The sequence below is a fragment of the Rhinoraja longicauda genome, chromosome 20 (genome assembly GCF_053455715.1).
Source record: "Rhinoraja longicauda isolate Sanriku21f chromosome 20, sRhiLon1.1, whole genome shotgun sequence".
Classification (NCBI taxonomy): Eukaryota; Metazoa; Chordata; class Chondrichthyes; order Rajiformes; family Arhynchobatidae; genus Rhinoraja; species Rhinoraja longicauda.
Window position 1 is genome coordinate 26,732,661 of NC_135972.1, and position 19,153 is coordinate 26,751,813.

The 19,153-nt window shown below is 44.5% G+C and overlaps 1 protein-coding gene across 3 annotated transcripts in view; it reads left to right on the plus strand.

Annotated features, from left to right (window-relative positions):
• Nucleotides 1-103: 103 nt before the first annotated feature.
• rpap3 (RNA polymerase II associated protein 3) overlaps nt 104-19,153 on the plus strand; it is a 48,905-nt gene continuing 29,855 nt past the window's right edge. For all 3 annotated transcript variants that reach the window (XM_078417285.1, XM_078417286.1, XM_078417287.1), the window contains exons 1-6: nt 104-368; nt 2,643-2,783; nt 3,597-3,695; nt 5,999-6,126; nt 7,558-7,679; nt 10,749-10,819. In XM_078417285.1, the coding sequence (XP_078273411.1) occupies nt 204-368; nt 2,643-2,783; nt 3,597-3,695; nt 5,999-6,126; nt 7,558-7,679; nt 10,749-10,819 (726 nt within the window). In that variant the 5' untranslated portion in view covers nt 104-203. The remainder of the gene's footprint in view (nt 369-2,642; nt 2,784-3,596; nt 3,696-5,998; nt 6,127-7,557; nt 7,680-10,748; nt 10,820-19,153) is intronic.

Below are 19,153 nucleotides of genomic sequence, written 5' to 3' on the forward strand. Positions count from 1 at the left end.
TACCGGGGGCTCCTGCACCAAGATGGCGCCCTGCCACTGACGCAGTCTCTGGCGGCGCCAGGCCGGGAGCGCGGGTGTCATGGCGCCGCGGTGCAGGCCGGGAGCGCGGGTGTCATGGCGCCGCGGTGAAGCGTCTCGCTGCCGGGCTGCGGTGAAAGTTGAGCGTTCGTGTTCGCGGTCGCGTTCGGGTGAAGCCGCTCGTCATGTCGGGCCTGAACAAGTCGGTGGAGCTACAGCTGCAGGTGCGGCACCAGAGCGAGGAGCTGCGGGACTTCATGCGGGAACTAGACGGCTGGGAGAAGGACATCAAGAAGAAGGACGAGGATCTCCTGCGGCAGGGGGGCGACGCGTCGCCGGCTCCAGAACAGGTGCGGGGGCGGGGGGGCCGGGTCAAGAGCCCCCGAAACTGGGCGGAGGTGAAGATGGCCCGTTGGGAGGACGGAGAGCGATGGGGGTGGGTGATGGGCGCAAGGGAAAGATATATGGATCCTGCGTTGGGGGTTGGGATCGATCCCTGTTGGGAGGGAGATCGATCCCTGTTGGGGGTTGGGAGATCGATCCCTGTTGGGGGGAGATCAATCCCTGTTGGGGGTTGGGAGATCGATCCCTGTTGGGGGTTGGGAGATCGATCCCTGTTGGGGGGAGATCAATCCCTGTTGGGGGTTGGGAGATCGATCCCTGTTGGGGGTTGGGAGATCGATCCCTGTTGGGGGGAGATCAATCCCTGTTGGGGTGGAGATCGATCCCTGTTGGGGGTTGGGAGATCGATCCCTGTTGGGGGTTGGGAGATCGATCCCTGTTGGGGGGAGATCAATCCCTGTTGGGGTGGAGATCGATCCCTGTTGGGGGTTGGGAGATCGATCCCTGTTGGGGGTTGGGAGATCGATCCCTGTTGGGGGATGGAGATCCTTGAGAAAGGGAGGGGGTGTTGTAGATGTCTGGAAGAGGGGAGGGCCGTTGAAGAACTCGGATGGGATAGACAGAGGGTGTGTCAAGAGCCCTGGGGAAGGGAGGGAGGGGGGGGGGAGAGGCTGTTGAAGTGTGCTGTTGGTTATGTTGGCTACTTTCCCGAGGTAGTATGAAGTGTAGATGGAGCAACTGTTCACTGAACCAGTACTAGGTTAGCTCTGGTACAGATTCATTTCAATAAACAAATCTGAAGCTCATGATTAATATTTAGTTTAGAGATACAGCCTTTGGCCCACTGAGACCACGCTGACCATCGATCACCCATTCACACTAGTTCTAAGTTTCTCGCTTTTGCATCCTCTCCCTGCACTAGAGGAGCAATTTATAAAGGCTGGTTAACCTACTGGCCAGCCAGTCTTTGGGATGTGGAAGGAAAGCAGATCACCCGGAGGAAACCCGCGGAGACAAAGGGAGAATGTGCAAAGTCCACACAGACAGTGCCCGAGGTCATGATTGAACCCGGATCTCTGGTGCAGTGAAGCACAGCTTTACCAGCTGCACCACTGTGTTAATTAACATTGCTTAATTATATATTTTAGTCATAAAGGCTTTCGTTTTTGTTTAAATTTCAGTTTCTAGTAGTTTTTGATTATTTTTTACTGGCTATCAGTACCAGATGTACTGGACCAACCAACCACATGATGACTGTGACATGTAAGTCTGTGGCTTGAGATGAGGCCTGGCCATTGATGGTTAGGTTGGCACTTACCTACAATGTGACACAAAGATCCAAAAATAGGCACAAGCAATAGCTTACTTTGAGTCATATTGATTGAGGAGAGTTGAGCCTTTGTCTAATTTTAAAAAGTGTGACATTAGAGAAAGGAATAGGAGCAGATCATATCTTTCCTGGACCCTGCACCCACCATTCAAAACGATCACAGTCAATTTGATCTGGGGTCCACGTTTGAGACAGTTCTCCATAGTCCTTGATTTTAGTATGGTTTAAAACCCTGCTTCAACCTTGAATATATATATTGAATATATTGAACCTTGAATATATATATAATGACTCTTCTCCACAACTTTAAAAGATTTTCAACCTTGCATGAAATTTCTCTGAAAGGGTTTCAAACGAGAAAGAATAACAGAAGATGTTGTCTGATCTGCTGCTTGGCGTTTCCAACATACTTTTGTTAGTTCAGCTTTCCAGTGCCAATGTATTTTTGCTTTTCCTCTTCTAAGTAGGTGACCCTTTGATCTAAAAACTAGGCCCCCAAGTTTGTCAAGAAGCACCTTGTAAGCATCTAACTGATCAAATCACCTCGGGGTCATCATCTTAATACATTTGTATCTCATTCTCTAAACTCTAAATATGGGCACAGCCTGCTCAATGCCTCTTTACCCCCTTAATCTCAGGAATCCAGAGGGAGCTAACGGGAGAAGTTAGGCAGGCCAGGACTTTATTACTTGGAGTACAGAATGATGAGCTGCCCTCATTACTTGCTGGGAATGCTCTCAGTGCCAGCATTGACCTGATGGGCTGAATGCCCCCTCTATGGCCATTGGAAACAATTGCACCCTTAAAAGATTTAAGCCCAGTTTAGTCTTTAATTAAAATTATGGTTTACAATATGAGTATGAAACTACTTATGATCAAAATGTGGTGAGTGTAAGTAGTATTTGTAATGACTTGGTTGAATGTGCTTCATTATTCCTTTGAAATTTTATAGGTTTTACCACCAGTAAGAAATCGAGACTATAAGAAAAAGACAAATAAAAAGCATGTATCTCAGAACAATAGGAAGAATGAAGAAAATAAATCTATGAGGATAAAGTCTTCTGATTATAAATCTTGGGAGAAGTTTGATGTGGTAAGTTTTCATTGCATATTTGTGTATGTATTATTGCTTCAAATGTTTGGCAATTTTTTTTTGCATGGTTTAGGCTATAGAGCCGATATATGTTATGGAATATTAGAGTGATAAGTAACTTGGACATTTTTGTAAACCAGTATCTTGAACTCGCCGTTATACGTTTGAAATAACAGGCTGGCTTTTTTCCAGTACCGAATCTGTGGTAGAGTTCATACCAGAATTCTTGTGCTTTAATGGTTTGATATGCGTTTTTGAGTATCACTTGCACATATCAGGCAGTAAATTGATGCTCAGGGTCTTTGTGATTATTCCTTCCATTTGAATTGAGTTCAATGGCAGACAAGTATTTTGCACTGTAAAGCTACAACTGACGATCTGATGCCTTCCTTAAAATACTTCTCCACAGATTGTAATTGGGATTGTTTCACACGCATGTGCATACGTACAGACACACCCCCATTGCCCCCAAAACTTAATTCCAAGAAACTGCTGACTTCCTATATAAAAAAAACCCAATTTGGTAATAGACTTTCAATTGATTCAGAACTTCTTGAACTTAATGGCCATTTCGGAAAGTTAAGAATAAGCTATAACGCTGGCATCACATGTAAAGACGGCAGAATTATTTCACTGTTGGATAATTGTGAACCAGGTGGAATATTGTGATGGTCTGTTACTTGGGCAATATTGCTGATATTTATTTGGCTAAAAGATTAATATTTGCTGACTTCAGTTTTTCAATTGAACAAAACGTCAAGTACAAATATTGCTTACGATTGGAGATTGCATTAATTTTCAATTTTGCAATAGGACAAAGTACTGGAAGATATGGATAAAAATGACAGCACTCCAGAGCCCGATACAGAAGAGGAAATAGATGTTGAGAAAGCTCTTGCTGAGAAAGAAAAGGTGCGTTATAAAGAACTCTTGACAACCGACCGGGATACCCAGAAGGGAGTTGTGAAATTTGGTGGATGACTGAATTAAACTGACACTTGGTAGTAGTCTGAAGTTTGTGAACAGGATTGAAATCCACATAGCATGGTCTGCTTTTTGACTCCATACATGCATTCATTACTCTATTGTGTAATGTTAACAAAACCACTTGCAAGTAGACAATTCTTATAACATCAATAATGTATTATTAACTTTTACTTTAGAGATACAGCGCGGAAACAAGCCCATCGAGTCCACACCGACTAGCGATCCCCCTCTACACTAGCACTATCCTACATACCAGGGACAATTTGACAACGTACCAATGCCAATTAATCTACAAAACTATACATCTTTGAAGTGTGGGAGGAAACCAGAGCACCTGGGGAAAACCCACGCGGTCACAAGGAGAACGCAAAACTCCATACAGACAGCACCCATCAGGATCCAACCCGGGTCTTTGACGTTGTAAGACAGAATCTCTACCGCTGAGCCACTGTGCCACCCCTAAGTTAAAATAATCTAGAGGGCCCCCTAAGCAGCGAAACCTTGGGAGGACAAGCTCACAAAATGAGCAGGAAATGTCACATCTGCTTGCTCTCTCCCAACTTGCATTCCTTTTTGGCATATCTTGGCTGATCTATCTTCAGTCACTTGGTAAACATTCTTCAGAATGCCAGAAAAGTCACTTGAAAGAGAAGGGGAAAGAAACTGAGAAGTTTATTTAAATAACCTTTTCACAATCTTGGGATATCCCAAGGTTTTGCTGCTAACCACGCTCTACGGAAATATGATCACAATTGCAATATGGGAAATGGAGTCATACAGTGTAGAAACAGGCCATTCGGCCCAAATTGCCAATGCCGACTAACGTGCCCCATCCACACTTGTCCCACCTGCCTGTGTTTGCCCAATATACCTCCAAACCTATCCTATCCAATGTACCTATCTAAATTCTTCTTAAACATTGGGATGGTACCCGAGGCATAGTAAATGAGTCAGCGATCTTATGCACAACAAAACTAACTAACAACAAAACATGGAGGTAATTTTGTTTGCTTTTGATTGGGATTAACCATTGACGTGGACACCAGGGGAATGCCCATTCTTCAAATTTGTTCCATGCATCCATGTGGGAGGGCACACAGTCTTGTCATTTGAAGGATGCCGTTGGTGGTAGTCAGTCCTCGAGCCAAGAGCAAGTTTTGAATGGAACTTGACGTTGAGCCAACACTGCCACAGTTGAACTAAGGCTAGGGACTGCCTCGGAGCAGCAGGGACCTGGGTTCGATCCTGACCTCTGGTGCTATCTTTGTAGGTCTTGCATGTTCTCCCTGTGAACATGGAGGTTTCCTCCAGGTTCTCTGGTTTCCTCCCACACCCCAAAGACATGTGGGTTTGGAGGATAATGGGCCTCTGTGTATAAATCCCCCCCCCCCCCCACCCCCCTAGTATTATAGGGAGTTGATGAGAAAGTGCGTTAACATAGAATTCGGTTGATCGATCGTCTGCATAGACCAGGTGAGGTGAAAGGCCTGTTTCCATGCTGTGTTTGTAAACTTTGAAAGAAGGTAATTTTTAATACTTTCTTCATGTATGAATGTGCTTGGGGTGTGGTGGAAGGCTTGGAGTTGGTTCTCTCTGTTGCCTGTAGTTGGCATTGCATCATCTGAGATTTGTTGTGGATTTCTCCAGTGTTTCATTGGGAAAGGCTGAGTATCCAAAAGTAATGAATTAAATAGCTTTAGTAGGCATTGCTCGGTGCTCAATAAGATGCCATTACGAAAAGTTCAAAACAAATAAATTACGTGTGTTTTTGGTGCCTTTTATGGTTTAAACCAGTTTACAGCCAATTAAGCATTAATTTTCCCCAAAGGATCGTCAGTGCTGTTATGTGGCAAACACAGCAGCCGGGCGGAAACTGAAACTGCAATGTGTTTTATAGCAATCAGAATCTGTTTTTTAAATAAACGTTGAATTGGTCTCGAGAGTCAAGAGTGTCTTATTGTCATATATGTACCAGAACTGATATTATTCCGAATTAATCGTGCATTATAGATGTAGCCCTGGCAGTCGAGTTTTCAAATTCCTTTTAAATTAAGAATTGTAAGTAAAGATGTTCCTTGGCATCTTGATGTGAATAAATATTTCCATTTTTACTGAGAGGAATTTTACCTTTGGTGTCATGTAATTGCTTTCACATCTGTGGATTAAAGCTTTGCTTGTCAGAGACAATGGGACCTGATGTGATGTACACTTGTTTTTGTTCATACCAGGGCAATGATTACTTCAAAGATGGAAAATATGAAGAAGCAATGGAATGTTACACCAGAGCTATGACAATGGATCCTTATAATCCAGTATTCCCTACAAATCGTGCAGCAACTTTCTTAAAAAGGAAAAAGTAAGTATAGCAATGAAAGGATATATGCCTTTAAATAGGATCTGGTTATTTCTGATAAAGTATTTTGCACTTTGTTTCCCTGCTTTAAAAATTGTTTCTTATTAAGCTAAAGTCAACTTGGGTTATATTTGTTCATAACTGATGTGAATGTAAGGTACATTTATATATTTAGATCCTGGTATTTTTTAGTATATACACATCTCTGCAAACAATAGTTTCATTTTCTGTTGTGGTGAACAATCATTTTCTACCTAATTTCTGGCCGTGCAGGCATACTATTCACCTAAGTGCTCAAATCTGTATCCCCCCCAAATTGCTCACCTTAATGTTAAGGAAAGTGTGCACTACCAGACTCAAACAACTTCTTCCATTTCATTAATGTCTGAAGAAGGGCCTCGATCCAAAACGTCACCCATTCCTTCTCTCCAGAGATGTTGCCTGTCTCAGTTATTCCAGCATTTTGTGTCTACCCTTTCATTCAGGCTTCTAAATGGTCCTTTCTTCCATTTGATCCCCATTTCTATCATAAATTTAGAATTCTTGCCCCAGTAAATTATTCCATTCATATCATCACCTAATGTAAACATTATGTCCTCCGTGTAAGTATGTTATCATGATTCTTGCCTTTGAATTTCTTCCACCTTTGGTGTCGGATCATTCAATTGTCAACACCAAGTGCACAAAAACATTCTGCGATCTTTGTCTTGCCATATTTCTACACTGTTTCACTGCACGTTGATAACTTTGTGTAGCCTGCTTCTTTGTCAGGTACAACTGTGTGCACGGGAAGCTAAAGAATTGGATAATATCTGCCATTTGCTATGCTTTATTTTAAATTCATCTTGAAAAAAATGATTTCGCTAAAATCTGTTGTGCAATTATGTTTGGTTATTGGTCTAGATAATTTCAAAAACCTTCACTGAGTTGAATGACTGAAAGGTATTTGATTTTTCATAGGTCCATAAATTATGTTTGATATGTTGTCCTTGTCCAACTTCCAATGCCATCCAGCATCCCGAAACGTCACCCATTCCTTCTCTCCAGAGATGCTACCTGTCTCGCTGAGTTACTCCAGCATTTTGTGTCTACCTTCGATTTAAATTCTAATGTTTTATTCTTAATTGTTCACTGTATGTCGTGTTGTTACTTGCGAGCAAAGCACCAAGGCAAATTCCTTGTATGTCTACATACTTGGCTAATAAAATTTATTCAATTCAATTCACTGCTTCAAAGAGGTTGAAAGACTGTTGTTTTTACTATGCCCTAGGGCACATCTTGCCATGCCCACTCACTTCCTTTGATATTTACTGTGCAATTAATTGAACACTGTGGAAGCATTCTGGAGCAGTGCACCACATCTTTATTAATCCTCCGAATGAATATATCAATTGTGAATGAGTTATTGTATTAACTAGTTTGTTTCTTGTACAGGTATGGTGTGGCAGAATCGGACTGTAATTTGGCAATTGCACTGGACATGTCCTTCTGGAAAGCCTACCTTCGAAGAGGTGCAGCTCGTTTTAACCTGAATAATCTACAGGGTGCAAAAGAAGGCGAGTAATTTTAAATTTTAAAAGATAGGTGGTAAATTTTGAAGAGACCTCCAAAACAAGTTGGAGGCTCAATTCAGTCAATTGGATGTGAGGCAACTATGGCAAGACCTGAATACCATCGCTGGCAACTAACCAAAATTGAGGGAGAGGGGGAGGGACTCTGGCATTGATGCATCTCTACTGGGTGACCTTAATGTTTTAATGCCAGTTTTCAACAGGTAAGCTAAGTTCCGCATAGATACCTTTTCCCTATCTATTTTTTTTTGTTTATTATCACATGTACCACCGAGGTACAGTTAAAAACTTTTTGTTTCATGCAATGCAGTCAGCGGAAAGACTATACATGATTACATCGAGCCAACCATAGTGGACAGGTGCAGGATAAAGGGAATAACATTTTAGTGCAAGATACAGGCCAGTAAAGTTCAAATAAAGATAGTCCGAGGGTCTCCAATGAGGTAGGTGGTACCTCAGGACTGCCCTCTAGTTGGTCATAGATGGTTCCGTTGCCTGATAACAGCTGGGAAGAAACTGTTCTTAAATCTGGAGATTTGTGTTTTTGCATTCCTGTGCCTCGTGTCTAATGGGAGAGGGGAGAAGAGGGAGTGTCCGATGTGAGACTGGTCCTCGATTATGCTGGTGGCCTTGCTTTGGCAGCATGTGTAGATGGAGTCAATTGAAGGGAGGTTAGTTTGCGTGATGGTTTGGGCTTCGTCCACAATTCTCCGCAATTCCTACTAGTCTTTGATGAAGCTGTTCCTGAACCATGCTGTGATTCATCCTGATAAAATGCTTTCTACGGCACATCTGTAGAATTTGGTGAGAGTTCTGCCTCTGCCCCATACATTTCGGTGACAAAAGTCAGATCTGCTTTCATCAGTATAAACTCTTGGAAAGCGACCAATGCGAATGGATTCCCTGGACGTGTTCTGAAATTGTGGGCCAAGCATCTGGCCACAATCTTCGCCAACCTCTTCAACCTCTCACTGTAACAGTCTTCTGTTCCCATTGCTGAAGGAAACCTCCATTACTTCAGTCCTCAAGAAAAATAAAATGACCAGTTTCAGTGTCCACCACCAGTAGTCCTAACATCAATAATAATGAAGTGCTTCGAGAGATAGGTATGGCCCACATTCGTACCAGTCTTCCAGGCAATCTAGACCCTATGCAATTCCTTTGTAGGAAAAGTAGTTCGAAGGTGGATCCCATCTCTCTTGCACTACATTTGCACTAGCATCTGCAGTTATTTTCATACACATTCAGCCCTGGTCACCTTGACAATAAGAATGCATATATATATCAGGAGGCTATTCATTGACAATGGCACAGCCTTCAACATCAAATAAGGTCATCCTTGAACTTCTTCGGCCATCATCTGCAACTGAGTTTTGGGCTATTTGACCAGCAGATCTCGGCAAGTTAGAATTGGTCAGTACATCTCCTCCACTCTGACCCTCAACATTGGTGTTCCTCAGGGTTGTGTGCTCTGTCCCTTGCTCTATTCCCTGTACAATCCATAACTGTTTAGCCAAGTACAGCGCCAACTCAATCTTTAAGTTGCCTATGGTTCCATGGCTGTTGACTGGATCTACAACAATGATGAGTCGAAGAGATAGAGGACATGGTGTCAGGACAATAACCTAGTCCTGTAATTTTTCATTTCACTGCACATTTATGTGTATGTGACAAATAAATTGACTATTGACTATTGACTATTAACATCAGCAAGACAATAAAGTTGGCTGTTGACCGAAGAAATCGAGGGGTGTAAACAGCACTCTCCTCATCAACAGAGCTGCTGTAGAGATGGCTAACAGATTCAAGTTCCTTGGCATCCATCTCAACAGCAACCTAATGTGATCAGGAAAGTGGATCAGTGGCCAGGAAAGTGGATCAGAGTAGTCACTCTCTTGGGTGTCTGGAAGGTTGGGCTTGTCCACGAGGACTCTTTCTAACTTTCTCCACTGCAGAAACAAGAAACTAAATGTTGGTTTACACAAAAAACAAGCACAAAGTGTGGGAGTGACTCGGCAGATCGGGCAGTGTTTTTGGAGAAGTGGACAGGTGACGTTTTGGGGTGGGATCGTTCCTCAGGCAGTGCAGAATAAAGTAAAGTCGAGGTCCATTGCAGGTGTGGGTGAGTGAGGGAGAGGCACTCCTGGAGCTGTGGGAGAGGCAGAGCGAGGGCCTGTTGGTGCTGATGCACGGCATCCAGTGGAGGACATGGCGAGAAGAACTGTTGCGAGAAGCATTGGATGGAGTGTGGGTACCTGAAATCCTGGATGGGTCCAAACTGGGAGTCTGAAGAAGGGTCCTGACTCAACATGTCACCCATCCATGTTCTCTAGAGAAGTTGCATGACCTGCTGAGTTAATCCAGCACTTTGTGTCATATTCTATAGTACATTTGGAGAAGTATTCTGACTGGATGCATCTCAGTCTGGTATGGAAACCTCTGCTCTTAACTGGCTGAACCCACAGTGAATGGTGAACACTGTCCGATTCACCACAGGCTCATCCAGTCCATCTTCACAATGCAGGAAAGCCAGTGAATCATCAATGATGCTTGCAATTGTTATTACTCCCCATTCTCTCCTCGACCTTCTGAGAGAAGATACAGGACCTTAAACTCAGATGTCCAGAGTTAAGTACAGCTTCTTCCCCACTGCTATCTATCTCGTAAACCAATCGCCTTTCTCTCAGCCCCTTGCTGGACATGCTGCTAAGTACTCCCCCTCTTAACTCCATGTCGTAACGTTATTCCATTATTGTACTTAATATTCTTTTGCACTTTTTGAATTTTGCACTGCAGTCTTGCATCATTTTGTTGTTTTTGCATTAATTGTATTCATGATTAATATGTATACTGTTTACTCTGTGAGCTTCACGTGAACAAGGAATTTCATTGCACCCTGGTGTACATGATAAAATAACCAGAATTACTTGAAATTACAGGGGTGTAATATTCTGGTTACCATTTGCCCAAATTTAATACATTTGAATGTAGACGAAAAATATTGCACTTTTTGTATTTCTACTGATTATTTTTATAAATTCTTCAATGTTTCAGATTTTGAAATGGTGCTAAACTTGGATGCTGGAAACTTTGAAGCGACCAATGAACTCAGAAAAGTAAATGAGGTAAAACATGAAAATTCCGCATAATGTTGAAAGGAATTGCATTGTGTATGTCATGGAGTCATAGAGTGATACAGTGTGGAAACCGGCCCTTCAGCACATATTCAGCTGAAGGTACATGAGTGTGAATTGCAGGTAAAAGTCCGTTTAAAAAAGAGCGCCAAAGGGACGCTAGCAGTCATTCAGTGAAGCGTATACCTCCAAGCTAGTCAGAGGAAGGCAGGATAGGAGAGAGTGCGGGGATTGGCTGAGCAATTAAAGTAGAAGTATGGTAAATTGGCCAATTAGTCAGTTTAGTGGCTGATATAAACAAGGCTTGCACAAGGGGTGCGGCCCTGTCGAGCGAAGTGCCCTGTGGGAAAAGTGCGAGTCTTTGGCTACGAGTCTTTGGCGAGGAGGCTGAACTTGTTTTGGAACCTGATTTGTTTTTTGACACTAAAGTAATGGCAGGCAAGTTGGTGCAGTGTGTTTCCTGCAGGATGTGGGAAGGTAAAGACACCGCTGGAGCTTCTGGGAGCTGCACCTGCAAGAATTGTGTCCAAGTGCAGCTCCTGAATGGATGTGTTGTGGAGTTGGAGAAGCAGCTGGATGACCTCAGAGCCATCCGGGAATACGAGAGTTTCCTGGACAGGACCTACTATGAGGCTGTCACGCCAAGGGTCCAGGTCGAGCGAAGGTGGGAGACCGTTTCAAAGGGGAGTAAACATGGACTACAGGAGACCCTGGTGGCTGTGCCTATTGCAAACAGGTACACCCTCTTGGGAGCTGTCAGGGCAGAAGACACTTCCAGTCCGAGCGGTGGGCAAGTCAGTGGCTTTAATCCAGGCAAGGAGACTCGACCGGGGAGACCGTAGTCGGGAAGAGCCATAGTAGTGGGTGACTCCATTGTCCTAGGTACGGACAGTAGATTCTGTGGCCGCAGGCGGGACTCGAGGATGGTCTGTTGCCTCCCTGGTGCCAGGGTTCAAGACATCACGGACCGGCTTCAGAACATCCTAGCAAGGGAAGGCGATCAACCGGAAGTAGTTGTGCACGTGGGCACGAACGACGTCGGGAGGAAGAGGAAGGAGATACTGCAACGTGAGTTTAGAGAGTTAGGAAGAAGATTGAGAAGTAGGACGTCGAGGGTGGTTATCTCTGGATTGCTTCCTGTACCTCGTGCTGGTGAGGGCAGGAACAGAGAGATCGGGGATATGAATGTGTGGCTGTGGGGTTGGTGCAGGTAGCAGGGATTTAGATTTCTAGACCACTGGGATCTCTTCTGGGGTAGGGGTGACCTGTACAAAAGGGATGGGTTGCACCTTAACAGGTCACCTACAGTCACCTACAGGCCCCCAAACAGTAGCCTCGACATAGGGTGCAAGTTGAATCAAGAGCTAAAATTGGCATGTCGCAAATGTAATGCTACGGTGGTTATGGGAGATTTCAACATGCAGGTAGACTGGAAAAATCAGGTTGGTACTGGACCCCAGGAAAGCGAGTTTGTGGAGTGCCTCCGAGATGGATTCTTAGAACAACTTGTACTGGAGCCTACCAGGGAGAAGGCAATTCTGGATTTAGTGTTGTGTAATGAACCTGATTTGATAAGGGAACTCAAGGTAAAAGAGCCATTAGGAGGTAGTGATCATAATATGATAAGTTTTAATCTACAAATTGAGTGGGAGAAGGGGAAATCGGAAGTGTCAGTATTACAGTATAGCAAAGGGGATTACTGAGGCAGGATCTGGCCAGATTTGACTGGAAGGAGGCCCTAGCAGGGAAGACGGTGGAACAGCAATGGCAGGTATTCCTGGGAATAATGCAGAAGTTGCAGGATCAATTCATCCCAAAGAAGAGGAAAGATTCTAAGGGGAGTAAGAGGCACCCGTGGCTGACAAGGGAAGTCAAGGACAGCATAAAAATAAAAGAATAAATATAATATAGCAAAGAAGAGCGGGAAGCCAGAGGATTGGGACTCTTTTAAAGAGCAACAGAAGATAACTAAAAAGGCAATACGGGGAGAAAAGATGAGGTACGAAGGTAAGCTAGCCAATAATATAAAGGAGGATAGTAAAAGCTTCTTTAGATATGTGAAGAGGAAAAAAATAGTTACGGCAAATGTGGGTCCCTTGAAGACAGAAGCAGGGGAATTTATTATGGGGACAAGGAAATGGCAGACGAGTTAAATTGGTACTTTGGATCTGTCTTCACTAAGGAAGATTCAAACCATCTCCCAGATGTTCTAGTGGCCTGAGATCCTAGGGTGATGGAGGAACTGAAAGAAATTCACATTAGGCAGTAAATGGTGTTGGGTAGACTGATGGGACTGAAGGCTGATAAATCCCCAGGGCCTGATGGTCTGCATCCCAAGGCACTTAAGGAGGTGGCTCCAGAAATCGTGGATGCATTGGTGATCATTTTCCAATGTTCTATAGATTCAGGATCAGTCCCTGTGGATTGGAGGGTAGCTAATGTTATCCCACTTTTTAAGAAAGGAGGGAGAGAGAAAACAGGAAATTATAGACCAGTTAGCCTGACATCGGTGGTGAGGAAGATGCTGGAGTCAATTATAAAAGATGAAATAGCGGCACATTTGGATAGCAGTAACAGGATTGGTCTGAGTCAGCATGGATTTACGAAGGGTAAATAATGCATGACTAATCTTCTGGAATTTTTTGAGGATGTAACCAGGAAAATGGACAAGGGAGAACCAGTGGATGTAGTGTACCTGGACTTTCAGAAAGCCTTTGATAAGGTCCCACATAGGAGATTAGTGGGCAAAATTAGAGCACATGGTATTGGGGGTAGGGTACTGACATGGATAGAAAATTGGTTGGCAGACAGAAAGCAAAGAGTGTGGATAAATGGGTCCCTTTCAGAATGGCAGGCAGTGACTAGTGGGGTACCCCAAGGCTCAGTGCTGGGACCGCAGCTATTTACAATATACATTAATGACTTGGATGACGGATTAAAAGTAACATTAGCAAATTTGCAGATGACACAAAGCTGGGTGGCAGTGTGAACTGTGAGGAAGATGCTATGAGGTTGCAGGGTGACTTGGACAGGCTGTGTGAGTGGGCGGATGCATGGCAGATGCAGTTTAATGTGGATAAGTGTGAGGTTATCCACTGGTGTTAAAAATAGGAAGGCAGATTATTATCTGAATGGTGTCAAGTTAGGAAAAGGGGACGTGCAACGAGATCTGGATGTCTTAGTGCATCAGTCACTGAAAGGAAGCATGCAGGTGCAGCAGGTAGTGAAGAAAGCCAATGGAATGTTGGCCTTCATAACAAGAGGAGTTGAGTATAGGAGGAAAGAGGTCCTTCTGCAGTTGTATAGGGCCCTAGTGAGACCGCACCTGGAGTACTGTGCAGTTTTGGTCTCCAAATTTGAGGAAGGATATTCTTGCTATTGAGGGCGTGCAGCGTAGGTTTACTAGGTTAATTCCCGGAATGCCGGGACTGTCGTATGTTGAAAGACTGGAGCGACTAGGATTGTATACACTGGAATTTAGAAGGATGAGAGGGGATCTTATCGAAACGTATAAGATTATTAAGGGGTTGGACGCGTTAGATATCAATGTTCCTGATATTGGGGGAGTCCAGAACCAGGGGCCACAGTTTAAGAATAAGGGGTAGGCCATTTAGAATGGAGATGAGGAAAAACTTTTACAGTCAGAGAGTTGTAAATCTGTGGAATTCTCTGCCTCAGAAGGCAGTGGAGGCCAATTCTCTGAATGCTTTCAAGAGAGAGCTGGATAGAGCTCTAAAGGATAGCGGGGTCAGGGGGTACTGATTGAGAATGATCAGCCATGATTACATTGAATGGCGGTGCTGGCTCGAAGGGCCGAATGGCCTACTCCTGCACCTATTGTCTATTAATGGCCACACTGGCCAACAATGTCCCAGCTTCACTGTTACCACCTGCCTGTGTTTGGTCCATATCCCTCCAAACCTATCCTATCGATGTACCTGTCTAACTGTTTCTGAAATGATAGGATAGTCCCAGCCTCAACTACCTCCTCTGGCAGCTTGTTCCATACACCCACCACCCTTTGTGTGAAAAAGATACCTCTCAGATTCCTATTAAATCTTTTCCCTTTCACCTTGAACCTATGTCCTCCGATCCTCGATTCCCCTAGGCAAAAGACTGTGCATCTACCCGACCTATTCCTCTTATGATTTTGTACACCTCTATAAGATCTCTTCTCTACCTCCTGCACCCCATGGAATAGAGACACAGCCTACTCAATTTCTCCCTATAGCTCACACCCTCTAGTCCTGGCAACATCCTCGTAAATCTAATCTGAATCCTTTCAAGCTTGACAATATCTTTCCTAAAACATGGTGCCCAGAACTGAACACAATACTCTAACTGTGGTCTCACCAATGTCTTGTACAACTGCAACATGTCTCCCAAATGTTCAAGGGGCCGGAGAACCTAGGGTGATGGAGGAACTGAAGGAAATCCACATTAGGCAGGAAATGGTTTTGGGTAGACTGATGGGACTGAAGGCTGATAAATCCCCAGGGCCTGATGGTCTGCATCCCAGGGTACTTAAGGAGGTGGCTCTAGAAATAGTGGAAGCATTGGAGATCATTTTTCAATGTTCTATGGATTCAGGATCAGTTCCTGTGGATTGGAGGATAGCAAATGTTATCCCACTTTTTAAGAAAGGAGGGAGAGAGAAAACGGGTAATTATAGACCAGTTAGTCTGATGTCAGTGGTGGGGAAGATGCTGGAGTCAATTATAAAAGACGGAATTGCTGAGCATTTGGATAGCGGTAACAGGATCATTCCGAGTCAGCATGGATTTACGAAGGGGAAATCATGCTTGACAAATCTACTGGAATTTTTTGAGGATGTAACTGGGAAAATTGACAGGGGAGAGTCAGTGGATGTGGTGTACCTCGACTTTCAGAAAGCCTTCGACAAGGTCCCACTTAGGAGATTAGTGGGCAAAATTAGAGCACATGGTATTGGGGGTAGGGTACTGCCATGGATAGAAAATTGGTTGACAGACAGAAAGCATAGAGTGGGGATAAATGGGTCCCTTTCGGAATGGCAGGCAGTGACCAGTGGGGTACCTACCGCAAGGTTCGGTGCTGGGACCCCAGCTATTTACGATATACATTAATGACTTAGATGAAGGGATTAAAAGTACCATTAGCAACTTTGCAGATGATACTAAGCTGGGGGGTAGTGTGAATTGTGAGGAAGATGCAATAAGGCTGCAGGGTGACTTGGACAGGTTGTGTGAGTGGGCGGATAAATGGCAGATGCAGTTTAATGTAGATAAGTGTGAGGTTATTCACTTTGGAAGTAAGAATAGAAAGGCAGATTATTATCTGAATGGTGTCAAGTTAGGAAGAGGGGATGTTCAACGATATCTGGGTGTCCTAGTGCATCATTCACTGAAAGGAAGCATGCAGGTACAGCAGGCAGTGAAGAAAGCCAATGGAATGTTGGCCTTCATAACAAGAGGAGTTGAGTATAGGAGCAAAGAGGTCCTTCTACAGTTGTACCGGGCCCTGGTGAGACCGCACCTGGAGTACTGTGTGCAGTTTTGGTCTCCAAATTTGAGGAAGGATATTCTTGCTATTGAGGGCGTGCAGCGTAGGTTCACTAGGTTAATTCCCGGAATGGCGGGACTGTCGTATGTTGAAAGGCTGGAGCAATTAGGCTTGTATACACTGGAATTTAGAAGGATGAGGGGGGATCTTATTGAAACATATAAGATAATTAGGGGATTGGACACATTAGAGGCAGGAAACATGTTCCCAATGTTGGGGGAGTCCAGAACAAGGGGCCACAGTTTAAGAATAAGGGGTAGGCCATTTAGAACGGAGATGAGGAAGAACTTTTTCAGTCAGAGAGTGGTGAAGGTGTGGAATTCTCTGCCTCAGAAGGCAGTGGAGGCCAGTTCGTTGGATGCTTTCAAGAGAGAGCTGGATAGAGCTCTTAAGGATAGCGGAGTGAGGGGGTATGGGGAGAAGGCAGGAACGGGGTACTGATTGAGAGTGATCAGCCATGATCGCATTGAATGGCGGTGCTGGCTCAAAGGGCTGAATGGCCTACTCCTGCACCTATTGTCTATTGTCTATTGTAACATGACATCCCAACTTCTATACTCAATACTCTGACTGATGAAGGCCAATGTGCCAAAAGCCTTTTGGACCACCTTATCTACCTGTGACTCGACCTTCAAGGAATCATGCACCTGCACTCCTAGATCCCTCTGTTCTACGGCACTCCCCAGATGCCTATCCTTCACTGTGTTTACGTCCTGCCCTTGTTAGACGGCCCAAAATGCAGCACCTCACTTGTACAAATTGATTTGTGTCGTCAATTTTAGCTATTCAGTCATTCAGGAAGAAACCTTGCTGTTCTCGTGGATGTTCAAAGTTAAAATATTGGTCTCAACACAAGTGTATTTGATGCCACTTATACTTGTGAAATATGAAGTATTAAGTTAGTATTGTGATGATTCTTGCAATGGAAGATGGCAAACAAATACTGTTATGGCATAATGTTCCTCCATTTGGCACTTTTGCAACTTTGGCAAATTTTGAAACTTCTGCTTTAATAGTCAATAGTCGTTTATTTGTCACATACACGTAAATGTGTAGTGAAATGAAACATTACCCGCAGTTGAACAATAAGACCAATAAGAATAATCAATAAAAATGCAATAACACATACAATCACAAACTAACACCAAACAAAAAGAAACATCCATCACAGTGAGTCTCCTCCAGTCCCTCCTCACTGTGATGGAAGGCCACAATGTCTTTTCTCTTCCCCTGCCGTCTTCTCCCGCGGTCAAGCTGTTGTCGTTGCCACGTCGGGGCTCCCGACATTGAAGCCCCCGCCGGGCGGTGAAAATCCCGCGGCCTATTCCAGGCCGCGCCAGACAGTGAAAGATCCGCGGCGGTCCGACCCAAGCCCCGCGATTCAGGGTGGGCGAACACGCTGCCTCTGCCGCTGCCGGTGCTCCCGATGTCGGCCCCCATCCAGGGGCCTGCGGGCTTCCGACGTCCACGCGGCCCGCGCCGGAGCCTCCGGAGATGAGTCGCAGCCGCTCCCGCAGCATCCGCAGGCAGCCAGCGCCGCAGGTGGTGAGTCCGGGCAGCGGGCTCTGCAAACCAGAGCCCCAGGTGGTCCCAGGTGCATGGCCGGTGGTAGGCCGCAACGGGAACGGAGACACGACACAGAAACAAAGGTCGCGTCTCCGTTCGGGAGAGAGAATTTTACAGTTCCCGTTCCCCCCCACCCCCCCCCCCCATACAAAACCAACAAAAAACACAAAAGACAGACGGACTGCAGGCAAGCCGCAGCTGCGACGGCAGCGCTGGCTCCTCCCCAAGACAAGAAGTCTTGCTTCTTGAATTAACATTGAGGTTTTGTATTCAAGAATAACGATGAGGCTAATGGCTTTTGCTGTTCAGTTGAGCCAGCTGAACAGCATCTACTGATATCCACATGTGCAGGTGCACCATCGATCCCCCGGCACCTTTGCTTCCAAAGCCTTACTGGATTATCCATTTTGCCGGACCAAGAGAGGTCACATAGTAATGATACAACAATACACCTCTGACCCACTTATTATTCCCCTCTATGCCTCGAAAGCATCATGGACTGCTAGAATCTTAAATGAAGCAAATATTAAATGTAAATTAAACGAGCTTGTGCTTGACACCATGGACTGTCTGTTGGACCTTGCTCAGAATCATAGCTAGGGTTAAATATAAGCAAAATAAGCTAAGAACCGAGAGATCACCACCAACTGCAGAAGTAAACAAATAACTCTGTCTACACGGAGGAACTCATCCCGTAAGAGCGCGCCACACGTAATGCCATTTGTGGCCACCCAGGGAATTGTAAATGCGCTCTCATAATCTTGTCCAGATTAAAGGAGGTGCTGGGCCGTCAGTTGTCGAAAAATCGGTGGTGGACCTGTACATAGTTAAAATTGGAAATTGGGAACGTCTTAACTGCTGCACCTGGTGTTGCAGTGCTTATTGCAGTATACGGCAGTAAAGTAAATGCTTGGCATGAATATGAAGTGCTTCTCCATTATCTCTGCACTAAGGCTGCAGGAAAAATAGTGTTGGTGTATTCAGATGTCTGAATTTTGCATTGGTCATTAATTATCATTTATCATACAATCTTCTGTGGAAATGCGAGGCATTCCCATAGGTAATTGCCATTGTGTTTGAAAATGTACATTTGTGTCGTTCATCTCAACTGCATCATCCATTTGCTATTATTGGCACAATATTTAAATATAATTTGTATTTATTCCTGATTTGGTGAAGTTTCTTCAAATTGATTGATTGAAGAGTTTTATTGTTTCA